Source organism: Eutrema salsugineum, unplaced genomic scaffold, assembly GCF_000478725.1.
Source record: "Eutrema salsugineum unplaced genomic scaffold, Eutsalg1_0 scaffold_19, whole genome shotgun sequence".
In the NCBI taxonomy this organism is placed as follows: Eukaryota; Viridiplantae; Streptophyta; class Magnoliopsida; order Brassicales; family Brassicaceae; genus Eutrema; species Eutrema salsugineum.
Window position 1 is genome coordinate 2,275,779 of NW_006256838.1, and position 14,841 is coordinate 2,290,619.

Below are 14,841 nucleotides of genomic sequence, written 5' to 3' on the forward strand. Positions count from 1 at the left end.
ATCATTGTTTTGAACTATCTCTTTCTCTGTTTTGGTTTTTTATTTTTGTCGACTTATTGTGCGACGGCAGTTTGCAAGATATTAAACTTTGAGACTTATTGGATCAAAGTTGATAACTCTCTTTATTTTAATTTAATATGTGTCTTATTTTGGCCTAGTTTTAGAATTCTCTCTGTGTGTTTTATGTTTGAACTCTTTCTCTTTGGTTCGAAGCTGCAAAGAAAGCAAGTAAAGAGAGAGAAAAAGAAAGAGAGTTTAGAAAAAAAATTACAATCCTTTTCTAGAGAGTAGGATCCTTAAGGAGAAGGCAGAGAAATTGAAATCTCTAAACACTTTTCAAAAGGAGATGAAAATTGAGTTCATGGATCAGTCTACAAAGCTAAAGGTAATCTTTGTATATTACAAAATCATATAAAGATAGAAAGCACGTTGGGTTCGATGTTAATGTGATTTTACTAATTTGATCATGTGATTTTTTTATAATGCAAACAAAATAAGCTATCAATCTTTATGACAGTTGGATTTTGAAAATCAAGAGGATTCACTTGTGCCCTCCATTTTATTTTCTTTGGAATGGGTTAAGTCAATCTCTTTTTGAATATTTCTTTCTCTGTTTTAAAAACTAGGGTTTCATATTTTCTAATTATTTTGTTTTTGGATTTGATTGGGGATATAAAACAGTAAAAAATAACAAATAGTTTTAAAGGATAAGAATGGTTGGTGAAAAAAAGTGGTAAACAAAATTGGTAAAAAGTAGCAATAATACATGTAGTATAATGATATTATTTTTAATTGATACCAGTTTTGTATTGGTAATTCATATTAGCATTCTTTATCACAACTGTTAAGAGTTATCAATCACCTACACCATATAATCCTATAAGTGTGCAAAAATTAGTCATAAAATTTTGATGATTCATCTAATTTTACTAAATTATATAACATAATATATGAAAACATTGGTTTTCTAATACAATCACACAACATCACGATCATGGAGTGAGTTATGGAGCATCAAGATAAATTGAAGACCAACAATTTGTGAATCTTAAAGTAGCGCGGAAGATAACCACTCTATAGCTAATTGTCTAATCTCAGAAAAAATTGAGATTGTAAAGGTAAGTAAACTCATTTTCAATCACAAGAATAAACACAGATGGTAAACTAAGTGTTTTGTTGTTGTTGACTTCACAGGTAATCCAAAATAGAGATGGTGACTTCAGGTTTCACACACTGAGTACTTGTGATGATGCTGTGAAAGTTGGGAGATATATAGATGTGAAGAAGGAAGATGTGAAGAAGGAAGTTGAATTGGCTGATGATTACTCTTTCATTTTCCTTTTCATCGCATACAAGGCTTGGATTTTGAAAATCCAAAGGATCAATTTGTGGTTTCATCTTTCTCTCTTCATAGCCTCGTCTGATAATCACTAATTTCTAATAGGAAAAAAGATTTCACATCACCTTCATTTATTTTAATTTAGTTGTCACCAGCTTAAAGCTATTGTTAATGTCCTAGCAACTTTAATTGTTATACTACATCACAAGATCAAGCGAAAAGTTTTCAGTATAACACCTAATCCCTAAAATAAATTACCGATAAATCACCTTTTTCTTTAAATTTATTTAAAGACATTCTGCTTATATTCAATGCTTTTTCGTGATCAATATATAAATGTTGTAAATAAACAACTGAAACTACTCGCTTAGCTAATTTTTTTTTTTCATTTAGCTAACTTAATTAACACTGTACTTGTTTTATAAACTTTACTGTTCTTAAACAGTTATAATAACTAACGAATGGGTATATGATCAAGTAAACAATATGGACATGTCCTTCTTTGAATGTATTACTTGTTTCACACACGTCACACATGTTCATATTGATTCATAACTCATGCTATTATGTATCGTATTCTCATTTTATTCAATTATATTAGTAGTAGTTCCTTTTGTTTTTTAAGTTCATTATTTTACTTAACCACTTGTAAACGGTGTAAACCAAAAAAAAACCACTTGTATACAGAAAAGGTAAACTTAATGGAGATTATGAATATAAGTCATTAGAAATTTTAGCATTTTGCATATCATATTATTCGTCGTGGTTCTGTTTGTTATAGAAAAAACTATTTATCACCAGAATCAAATATTGTAGAACAGTGTATTTGTTTTTGTTAAAATATTTTAACATTGATTAAACCATTTAGTAAACAATATAAACTATGTATGGTAATTATCAATTTCAATCGAACTGATTGATGTCATCTCTTAGACCGTTTCAACCGCATCGCTTTCTTAGAAACGACTTAAATTAACCTCAGTTATATAGTCAAAATATTGCTGGCCAACTATATGTATCATAAGCAATGTAATTGTATCCCCTAGCATTGTTGTAGACATAATGCTTTCTAGGCTTAGGAAGGTAAAAGGTGTAATGGTTCGAACAAGATGTATTTGAGCTGCCTTGAATTTACATCAATTAACTCCAATTGTGTTTATTTGAAAAATCACGGCCCACATATACGCGTCGTTGTGTGTAAGTGTGTGTATGTATCTTAGGATCTACTATACTATCTATGTGTATGCAAGTGTTTGTATGTATTTTCTCCACTTAGATGACGGCTTTAAGGGCTTCATGAAGATGACTTTACTGAGGTAGATCATTGTCAAAACTTTTTTTTGGTAAGATTGTCAAAACTTTCTCCACGGATAAGTTCTTCTAGTCAAAAAGTCATCTTCATGAAACTCATGAAATTGAGAAAATAAAGCAATATATACCAAATCATAAAGTGGTCATATTATAGGGAGAGTGTAAGGATGTTAACGTTTCGTTATTACAATTCCAGACGAAAAAAGAAAGAGGGATTTAATTTTTTTGAAATCGAAATTCTGATCATCTATAGTTTTACTTCAAATCATTTATGTCAAATCATGTATCTGAGGTCAACATTGTGGAAGTGACATTGACATCTCCATATATATTGGCTTTTTCATTTTTCATTTTTCTTTTGTGCTTTTCTTTTGTGAACCTTTCTTTATATTCTATACATATATATGGCGAAAAGTATTTTGTTTCTATCTTACACGACAATAGATTTATGTTTCAAATTCCTTAATTCACACACACCAAAGAGAAAAAGTAAGTGCAAAGGTAAAAAGCTAAGAGACCGGACAAATGCATTGTTAGATTATAATGATAATAATTGTATGTGTATATCGATTAAGCCTATATATGTCAACGTATAACCCAAGATTTTCTCCATCTATATGACCCTTTTGTTTGTGTTCTCCTTCTCTTCCCATCTCCTTCCATTCTTCTTGGAGTTAACGTTTACATGTGTTCGCATTGATATATACACAGAGAAAAAAGATCATAAAACAACAGATTAATCATACCCTGAATATGTTTGATCTTAATAACAAGATAATTTGCTAAAAAAATCCTAGTAATGGTGATGATGATGATACATCGTTGATGGGTCATGATGATGATGCAGGCTCATTCCCTCCCTTTGATTGCTATGTCCATCTCCAAGATTCCGATTTGTAGCTCCAAGATTTAGATAAACCAATCTTGAATCCAAACTACTTCCTCCATTGCTTCCGCTCGTGTGTTCGTCTTTCATCCTAGGGTAGATCACAGTGTTGTTATCGTTATTGCTATTGTTCCCTTCTTCGCGTGATATCACCAATGCCGCCGACTGGACAAGCTCGAGACAAAGCCTGAGCTTGTTTGGCTCAATGTGAGTCAATCCAGGAATTGCCCCCTTGAACAAGAAATCTGATGTTAAGGTTCTAAGGATGTCAAGAGGAGTGATACCATCCACTGTCTGAACGTTTGGATCAGCATGGTGATCGAGTAAGACAGCCACCATGTCCGGAGAGACCATCTCGGCCGCAATGTGAAGTGCGGTTTTTCCCGTGGGACCTGCAGGATAGTTCACATCGGCTGCTCCAAGCTCAAGAAGTGCCTTAACGACCTCTCTACTACAGTTCTCCACCGCGTAAATCAAAGCTAAGGACTCGTCTAGATTGAGTCCTTCTCCCATAACCATTAGCTTCACGAGCTCAACATCTGAGGAGTCCAATGCTCGTCTCATCCTCCTGATCTTCTGGTCCTCTAGGTCTAGAGCCGAGGTTAGGTCATGTTGGTGAGGCATTAGGGAACGAAGAGGCATGGAAGATTTGAGACGAAGCTCCTCAACCTTGGCTACGAGTTCGATTGGGAGATGTTTGGCTAGAATCTCCGTAGGAAGACCGGATTTGGCGACTAGGTAAGAGCAAGTGGTCCATAATTGATGCATGTCTTGCTTTCTTGAAGCTATTAGCACTTTCATGACATCTTCAACGGAGGCTTTCTCCACCATGCTTGTCAAATGTTTCTGTGATTAATTAAAAGGGAAATAATAAAGTTAAGACAACATGTTCAATTTATAGACACCATCCATGATGCACCACTTATTTTTCATTTGGATCAATATGCATGTTCATTGAAAAGGACTATACTCAAAAGAAACTACGTTTCACCAAGGGTTTTCATTAATCCAAATAGTCAAAAGTACTATTTTCAAATTAAGATAGAAAATACGTTTCACCAAAGATAAATTCTATAAAGGGTTTGGGTATTGGAAGATATAGAAAACGATAAAAAATCGGAAATGTTGCAGTACGTGCACTATCATGCAAGCAATCTTTAAGCTTAGTTACACATGAAATCAAGACAAGAACAACTCTTATCTATATTCATCTACGTGTAGCATCAATAGGGTTTCAAAATTCATACTCAACCAAACCAAATCGGAATAGTACGTTACCAAGATCAAAGAACAAGAATCATTAATTAACCTAAAGAGACTTTCATAATTAATCAGAACCTGAGTAAGCAACGCGAGCTGCTCGACGCCAAAATAACGAGCGGCGGCTAAGATATCTAAAGAGAGATCAACGGCTGCAGTGCAATGCGTGTGCCAACATCCTCTATCTCCACAATTCGATCTTGGCTCGTGCTTATGCGGTACGATCGAGACTTGACCACTGTATAAGAACTGAAGTAGAAGTAAGAAAACTTCGTAACCAACCGAGTTAACCGGTATGACTCCTCCCACTACGGCTGCTCTGGCTCCTGATCCGGTTTGGTGAGCCGTTTCGGCTCCGGTTTGTGAAGGATCAGATCCGCAGAAGAATTTGCGGAAGAAGAGGCTACGAGCGGCGAGGATGCAACGGTGAGCGTGGACTAGACGGCCTTCGACGCTGAAAGTGACGTCAGAGAAAGCTTGACCGTTGATTAAGAGGTTTAGGTAATCCAACGACAGAGATTTCAGAGTTTCCTCGATTGAACTACTCATCGCTCCTTGCTGATTCTTTTCGATAAATAAAAAATTAGGGTTTTCAGAGGAACTACAAAAAAGAGTGTTCTCCTTTGACTTGGTAAGCTATAGAAGATGAAGAAAATAGTTTTTAGAAGATGAAGAAAATAGTTTTTGTTCTTTAAAAAAATTTCTTAGTGAAAAAAGGGTCAAGCTATTATCTTTAGAAGCTCATGGAGAGGATGAAGAAGATATGAAGAAAGAGAGAGATTGAAAGAGTCTATGGTGCTTGAAAGATTGGTTTGTGTGTATAGATATAGAGAGAGAAAGAGACAGAGATCTGAATGGGCGGACCGGGGGGTCTCCAATCCATTTATTTATTATAATGAAAGACGATAAAAATGATTAATGTCGACGTCTGCGCTCTTTTTTATTGGCTAGGAGCAAATTGGAGTTTTGTATCCTTTTTTTTTGTCATCAGAAGCAAATCAGCAATTAAATTTAAGAGAAATATTAGCGATATCTGTTGTTACTATAATAGGCAGATGACAAAGTGAGAAACGGGTTTGCCTAACATAGGAATACAGGACGAATCCATATGGGGTAATGCAAAATGGAAAGAAGACAAATGATTAGTTTTGTAAACATAAAAAAATTAAAAAGAAAGAGAGAGAAACTAACTATAAAATATGATTAGATTAGATAAGTAAATACTAAATATTATGAGCCACTGATTAATGTGTCACGTAAACACTTTAGTTGCAGACACAATCATGTATTATTGATTAGCTGCAAGGAAAATAAAACCAACAATAAATCTTTGGCACCTGTCTTTTTGGCTTGGTTCACGATAGATGTGATGATACTCAATCACAAACCATAATGTTATATAAGAAAATTATATACATGGAGTTTATGCGTTACCTAATGCTAATAAAATGAAGGTTTTCGATGCAAGAGAAGAAATGTTTAGAAAATGCCAAATACTATGGCCTTCAAAATATGGATACATGTCGCGATACAAAATATGAGAAAAATCAATAATAATACTTTTTATATATAAGTAATTTGTGGTAATACTTTAGTTCGACAATCTAATAATAGATAACAAAGTGTATATAAATTGATATATTCCGAATGTTTCTATTCATATATTCCGAATGTTTGTAGTTATACCTAAACTTGCTAAATAAAATTGGTTGGTTGCATTCAATATATATGGTGATGCAGTCAAGAGATTTAAACGGTAAACTAAAATGGTAGACGAAACTAAAAAATTTATTTCAAGCAAATTTTCTTAACATTAAAACTGATATAGTTATATGGAAATGGAACAATGTATGTGTCGCGTTTAGATTTGTGCCGCTTAACGTTACACGTATATGAAACTTAAAATATATATATATATATATATATATTAAAGCATCTACCTCATTAATCGCAGAAGAAACAGACCAACCATGATCAACATGAGAACCCATATGCATGCGTGTAAAATTGTTAATATGTAAGGTAAGGATGGGAAAAAATGGTAAACTGGACAGGACGGTGATGGATAAGAACATTGGCCTAATTCGTTAAGGCAAAACCACCAAAAGTCTCGACTGTACTTAGTAAAAATGTGATTTGATTGTTTGGCGTTTGACCGTTGGTCCATTTCTGACCCTCTCTTCTCTTGCTTCCCCCACTTTTTATTCCACATAATAATCTTTTTTCTTTTTACAAGATGACAAATTAGGATTGATAAAACGTAAATGATGGGGTGACGTGAATTTAAATGAACTGATTCAAAGTCTTTATTCATTATTCATTAGACGTGTTTATAACCGGAAAAACAAACAAAAATTCTTCATGTATATGATGATATATGGTTATTAGTCAAAATTTCATTAATTAAGGTTTTTAGTCTAAAATATCATACTTTTTGTTGTTATTTTTTTATGTTTCGGGATACTTATGTTCTAACATTGATTTCTTATGCGAATCTAACAAGATTCGTGACTGACAGATATAAAAATAAAGTAATTACAATGTAGATTATAGCTAAACTAAATTCGTTTTCGCATATTATTTCAGCCATTCCGTTTTTACAGTTCATATAATTCTGTTTATTCTTTTTCCATGAATTTTCTTTATTCCATAGATTAATTGGCGCCTATATAAAAGACAAGAAAAAAAAAAAGCTTGCTTAGTAATTAGATCACTTTCGTCCGAAGCGGAATGTGCTTAAATCAGCTATATAAGCGTGGTAGAGATTGAACTTAAAAAAACACAAAAGTAATAACAATAAAGTAACGTAAATTTTAAGAAATTTGTGGTGGATAGTTGAGGAGCATGACTATGCGTGTCGGCCGGTCCGATCAGGTTCTTCTGTCGGGCCACTATAATATTTCTAAGTAATCTATTTTTATTTTTGACTGATTCTTGTTGAAAACATTATTCAAGAATACAAAACATCACATATAATTTAAAGTTTTACTTTACACTCTAATAAAAGTAGTAGTTATAAGAAAGTTAAAGATGATTAAACTCTTGAGCCTGTTCCCATCGTTGTACGCAGAAATTATTATGTAATCACTAATTTATATTTATGAAAATAATGATCATATATGAATTTACGGCTTAAAAATGAATCCAACATATTGAAAAATATCAATTAATATATTTTTTTTTTTGCATCAATACTATTGTATTGTAGATAATTACATCACAAATTGTTGTTTTATGATATACATATAATCAAAGGCAAACCAATGAAAACATATGGGGTGTCAGATGATCCGATTTAAATATTGAAATTTATTTAGTTGTATACAACTGTTAAAGAAATTTAGTAGCACAAGAAGTAATTCTATGCTTAATGAGTAATGACACTCAGATTCGAAACTTATATATATTGCTCTTTAAATCTACTTTTATTTTTAGTTATGTATAAAACCCTAAGAAATATTTTTTACATAATTAAAAATAAAAATAAGTTTATTTTTATTTTTAATAAACTTACTATGTAAACATAGTAAACATATGTAAACATATACATTTAATCATCTATAATTGTTACTTTAAATTTACATCTTACTGATTTTGGTAGATATAGGGGCAAATTAATTAAAATTGTTTGAAATGTGTGCTGAAAATGACATCCGTTTTTAATTTTTGTTTTATCACATGCAGATGTCTCATAACTTAATTTTCTTTGTTTGTTTTTCTTAGGGTATTGAAACTTAAATATTGTTAAGATGGTTTTCCCATCAGACAGACCGTTAATCTAGTCCCTTCTGGAATGAATTATATACTTCAAATGGTACACTATGAAGTCAGTCAGGACCACACGTGTGGGTTGATAAATATTTCCTTTTGGTTTCCGTATTTTGCTTTGACAGGAAAAATAAAGAAAGAAAGAAACTGTTCTTTTTTCCAAATGTATCTAGCTTTTTAATATTGTAATATTTTTAATATTGTAATATTATATACATATATTGGTTTTAATTTGTGTTATGGTTGCGAAAAAGTGGAATATATATTGTCAGAAGGATGACAACACAAGAAGGGCACTGGCAGTCGTATGATAAGATAGAGATCCGATTTGACGTTTGTCTTGTCTTTTCACTCTCTTTCTCAGTGAAAGAAAAAAAAACCTATATTAAACTCTCCGTTAAAAATTAAAATATAAATGTTTTTCCATGCAGAAATTTAAAAATATTAAAAGATTATATCTTTTCTATATATTAATATGTCAAAATCACACATATATAATTATATAATTTAATTTCTTTTATTACGATATGGATTTTACTTTCAGTGGGTCCTCGCTTAACCGGATCCTAGGGTTTTGCTTTTTGATATATTTATGATTTTAGATCTCTTTTTTCCTTTAATATATTTATATATGATGTATAGCTTTGCGAATTTTGTGTCAATAGAGAGCATCATCTCGAAGTACTGATGTCATTCGTAAATGATGGTCTTCAGATATAAGTGAGGTGACCTTTTTAAACATTGAAATTTTAGACGATTTTCTTAACAATTTGATCCATCAGTACGGAAATCTATAAAATAAAATATTCCTACTACAGATATTTATTAATCAAATCAATGATTGATTTTAAGTAAATGAAAAAATAATCAGAACATTCGAATTAGTTACTCAGTGCCATATCTCAAATTACGTGTCTTACCGACATGATTGTTTTCATACATGATATTTTTTTCCAGTTCAAACTTTTTTTTTCTTTGATAAAACGCAAGTCAAATACATCAACCGAAAATCTCCTTTAAAAATTAAACTAATATCTACTATCCACAGCAAGCCGTAGTAACTAAGGACTAAAAAGAGAATATGTCCAACAAAAGCGATCATTAGGGATCCCGGTAGACATATCTCGGCCGACAAAAACAATGATTCCTGAACTAACGCAACTTAAACAAAAACCATAAGAAAATTTGAATTAAGTTTTGCCATTTTTGAAAAACTGCAAAAATAATGAACTGATTCTAGAAATCACGGCACCCGTTTTTTATGTTTTGTTACCAGTCAAACGATATGGAAGTTAGTTGATCTATATTATTTTGTTAGGATTTTGGAAACAAATGACTTAATTACATTTAAACTTCTTCAAATTTGGAGGCAAAATTAATGTTTCAGCTGGCTTCTCTTCATAGCTGCTTCTGATAATCACTTACTGATAGGCAAGAAAATTTTACTTTTATTTATTTTAATTTAGTTGTCAGCAGCTTAAATTTTTTGTCAAATTTGTAGCAAAGTTAAAAGTATAACACCTAATCCCTATAATAACCGATATTGCTGTGTAGCAATATCTTTTTCATTAAATTATATACATTCCGTTAGTATCCAATCCTTTTTGGTAATCAATATATATATGTTGTAAATGAACAACTAAAACTATTCACTTAGCTAATGTAATTAACACTGTACTTGTTTTGAAAACTTTACTGTTCCTAAACAGTTAATAACTAACGAATATGAACAAGTAAACAATATGGACATGTCCTTCTTTGAATGTATTACTTGTTTCACACACGCTTCATAACTCATATAACTCATGCTGTTATGTATCGTATTTTCATTTTATTCAATTAATTTAGTAGTAGTGCCTTTTATTATTTATTTTCATTCTTTACTATTGTAACTGCTTGTAAACAGCGAAAGTAAGCTTATTGGAGATTATGAATATAACTCATGAGCAATTTCAGCGCTTTGCATATAAAATCGTCGATCGTAGTTATGTTTGTTATGGATAAATTATCTATCAGCTGAATTCTATATAATATATATGCATAGATCGGATCTGTTTAAAAAAAACATAGATTTTTAACATTTAGTAAATTATTTCAAAATAATATAAACTATATAATTGAACCGTTTGATGTCATCTCTTAGATAATTTAAACCGCATCACTTTCTTATAAACCACTTAAATTAACCCTAGTTATACAGTCAAAATATTCCTTACCATCTATATCTATCGTAAGCAAAGTAAATTATTGCCCTAGCATTGTTGTAGACATAATGCTTTCTAGGCTCAAAAAGGTTAAAAAAACATGTAATGGTTTGAACAAGAAGTATTTGAGCTGCCTTGAATTTCCATCAACTAACGCCGAATTTGTTATTTGAAAAATCATGGCCCACAAATACGCGTCGTTGTGTGTGCACTACTCTACTAGCGATATGTATGTACTGTAAGGTGTCTGTATGTATTTTCTACATTTAGATGAAAGTTTTTTTTTTGCTATGAAAATACCATGAATAAGATAAGTTATACTAGTCAAACTCAAAGGGGTCTTCATAAAACTCCTGAAATTGAGAAATTAAGGCAATATATACCAAATCAAAAATTTATGATATTATAGGGAGAGTGTAAGGATCCTTTCTTTTTTGGTCAACGGGTGGACGGATCTTAAGGTTTCAATATTACAATTCCAGTCGAAAAGAAAATAGGGAGAGTGTATGCGTGCGTATTGGCGCGCCCAATATATCGAGTTTGATCAGCTCATTGGCCAAGGTCTAAGTGTCTAAAATATTCACCATTTATTATGTGAATACGCACGCACCTAGGTTCAATTAGGTGGAATTCGATTGATTTTCTTTTTCCCTATGATATTTCGAACGTTGAGGAATAATCTTCGCTCACTGGAAATTTAACCTCCACTAAAAATCGAGCTGATTTGTACTTTGAAATCCTTGAACTCAAATTGTTTTGAACAGATAATTGTGAATAGGAAAATATACCATGCGTATCCTATAATTTCTTGAAGATAAATGATCACTTTCTTAATGACATATAAACAAATCACAAGTTGATATGTTAGCTCGTTTTTTATTATAATTAAAAGTGATAATCATTTCCTTCTTAAAATTACAAATCCTACATAATGATGATCCTATCAAACTACATATGTATACTTAGATTTTCCGTATGCTTAGATCAAATTATTTTGTATTAGACAAATAACTTGTCGTGCGGCCGTGCGGGTAGTATCAAATTTACAGTGCATTATAAAATAGTTTGATTATTAATTTAAATGTATATAATCATATAATATCTGAAAAATCTCACGCTACCATATATTCCGAGTATTGCATGTTAAACGAAAAGATTATATAAGCTTTTAATTTTGATAAGAATTTGTCATCTCATGCCATAATGCAATTTGGGGTAGAAGGGATGGGAGACTAATTTTGTTTGTTTTGGTCAACCATTTGGGCCATATATGGTCCACGCGATTCGATAATTGCATATTTGATAATATATTAATAATTATTAAACTATCAATAATTATATATATATATAATACTAATATTTACAAAAGTATCTGAATAGAAAGAAAGAGACAAGAAAAGCTGGAGTCTCCAGTTCTGTTGCTAAGTATTGTGGCATAAGACAGAAGAAGTGTTTGTTAAGGATTGAATATGGATAAGTTAATGTAAATGTAAGATTTAAAAAAAAAAAAAAACAGATGGTGAAACAGTAAATCTCAGCTGCTTTTTGTTTGGAGAACGAAGATTTTACTTCAAGAGTTAAAGTTAAGACTGAAACAAGATCTTTTGGTGTGGTCATACACTCATATAGGATAATGTTCTTGTTTCCAAAGGCTGTTATTGCCCTATCTGCCACCCATGGCACCTACTTTCTCGACCAAAGCTTCTCAACTTTCTAATCAATTGCATGCAAAAACAAATATGTGAACATGAGTAATTTTAGATATATATATTAGTCTATTTGTCTATATTAGATTTTTGAATACCATTGACCGATTTTCAAAGTCTTGCCTCATTTATGAAGAGAAGATCTATCATTGAATACTATCTCAAACGGTTGTTTTAAAAAAGAATATAGAATGTACGCAACGGTATTGTTTTACCACCGATTCACCAGGCAAAACTTAATTTATCCACAGAATTGCGAACCATCGTCCGACTATTGCTTAAATGTTGTATTTCAACAGCAACTACCTCAATAAATACTAAATCGATTCTTATGATTATTGTCTTCAATCTAATATAGTAAACGATTGATTTATCATTGCAATGGTTGAGACGACCTATCTGTAATAGATAAATATAAATATAAGTTTATATTTTCTTTATTTTTTTTTTTTCTTTCAACTTTCCTGTTTCTTCAAATCAAACTTCAAGGTAATTAAACGCTTCCCCCGAAATGTGTGTAAAAGTGCAATGTATTATTAGAGTTTCAAACTATTTTGGTAGGTCGCATTATATTTTGATATTTATACACGCTAAAGTACATGGTTGTTTTCCACAAAACAATATAATTTGTTGCAAAATACAGTAGTGTTATATTGTTAAATCACATGTTTTTGTCCAAATCATTATACAATATATATAAAAAATTTCTATAAAAAAAAAATGTTTACATTTCCATGTTCTGATGTTCTCCTAAAAACGCATCTCCAATACCACCGCACTCATTACAAATCTGAAAAAGTTATTCTAAAGCTGTATTCAAAATGTTATGTTATTAATTTACACCACGAAAAATACCTTCTAAACCAAGTGGTTGTAATCATGCGGTTAATTATAGTAGTAAAAGTATTATATATAAGTTGAGGTCATGATTGAAATCTCATTAACGCCTTGTCTCTACTGTTGACCATCCACTTGAATATTATAGACATTTTCATTTGATAATAATAACCAATTTTCTACATATTTGGCTATTACTCTAGGTTTGGCCATGATCTACCTCGGAATAAAAAAGAATAAAAATACATCATTTATTAAATAGCTCTAAAGGAGCACTTATTTCATGTATATGTTTGTGTATCAGTGTATGTATATGTATAGGAGTTAGATTTTGTCGAGATGCAAAATGATTTGACAAGACAAGGCATTGGTATGCTTTTGCGTGTGTGAAGTGATGTGATGTGGACTTCTTTTGACTTGACCTCTCATTCTCTTCTCCTTTCCTCTTATATTCATGAATTTAATCCTCTTTTTTATCTATCCTTTTATAATCTGCTTAATTGGTAGTTACTATTTGACCGTTAATCTAAGAAATTCCACCTTTGATGCTCTGTCACTATTTGACCTCAGATAGTAATGAGTAATGACATATGGTCTTTTAAGAAAAATAATATATAATATATTGGTTATGAGAACTTTTGTTTGTAGAGCATACAATTGTTTGTAGGAGGATGCATCATAGAATCTTCATTATTCAACCAAAATATCCCTTTGGATCACGTTTTTCCTTTTAAGATGCAGCTGACAACATGTATTTATTAATCAATCATGTATATTAAAACAAAAACGGTCTACATATGAAAGAACATATGAAAACTTTTAAACCTTATAATTATAAATGGTGTATATATGAAAAACATGAAAACTTTTAAATCGTATAAATATTTAAAAAATAATTTATAACTAGAATAGGCATTAATCAATAATATAAAATAATTTTACCTAGTTGAAATAAACCAAACTTTGTGTTACTCGTTTAAGCTCAATGCTTGCAGTAGATAAACAGTAAAAAGCCATTGGGCTATGATGTAAAATAAGCCCAATATTAAGACCTATGCAAAAGCCCATGTCGTGAAAGTAACCTCGCAACTGTTTCATAGTAGGAGAACTGAAGAAGTGTAAGCTTAGACATGATTCTGAAGTAAATAGAAAGCAAATTGACTTCTGAAACATTTATAGTGTGGACGAGATAACATTTGCACTTTTTTATTAGTCAGAAAATTTCTTTGTTTACAAAAGCATTAATGTGAGATTGGTCCCTCATAACTCATAGGTCTTGACTTAAAACCTCATCCACACCACACGACTCTAAAACCTCATAACTCGTACGTCTTCTTCATCGTTTTGACTTTTGATTTTATTGCACAAATCCTTTTACATAAAAAAAAACTAACCTCTACCTAACTGACAACATACTTTCCCAAACAACGTTTGGAAAAGGATGTGAATTAACACAAGTTCTTTATATTGTTCATGCCCCACGAACACAATTCCATTTACTTGTAATGTAAACAAACCAAAATTGTGAAG

At 31.4% G+C, this 14,841-nt stretch overlaps 1 protein-coding gene across 1 annotated transcript; it reads right to left on the reverse strand.

Moving 5' to 3' along the window:
* Window positions 1-3,401: 3,401 nt before the first annotated feature.
* Window positions 3,402-5,357, reverse strand: LOC18019903 (regulatory protein NPR6). The gene is made up of 2 exons (XM_006402840.2): window positions 4,875-5,357; window positions 3,402-4,382 (listed from the first exon to the last, which is right to left on the reverse strand). The coding sequence occupies exons 1-2, from the start codon at window positions 5,343-5,345 to the stop codon at window positions 3,444-3,446; spliced, it is 1,410 nt and encodes a 469-aa protein (XP_006402903.1). The 5' UTR covers window positions 5,346-5,357; the 3' UTR covers window positions 3,402-3,443.
* Window positions 5,358-14,841: the final 9,484 nt, after the last annotated feature.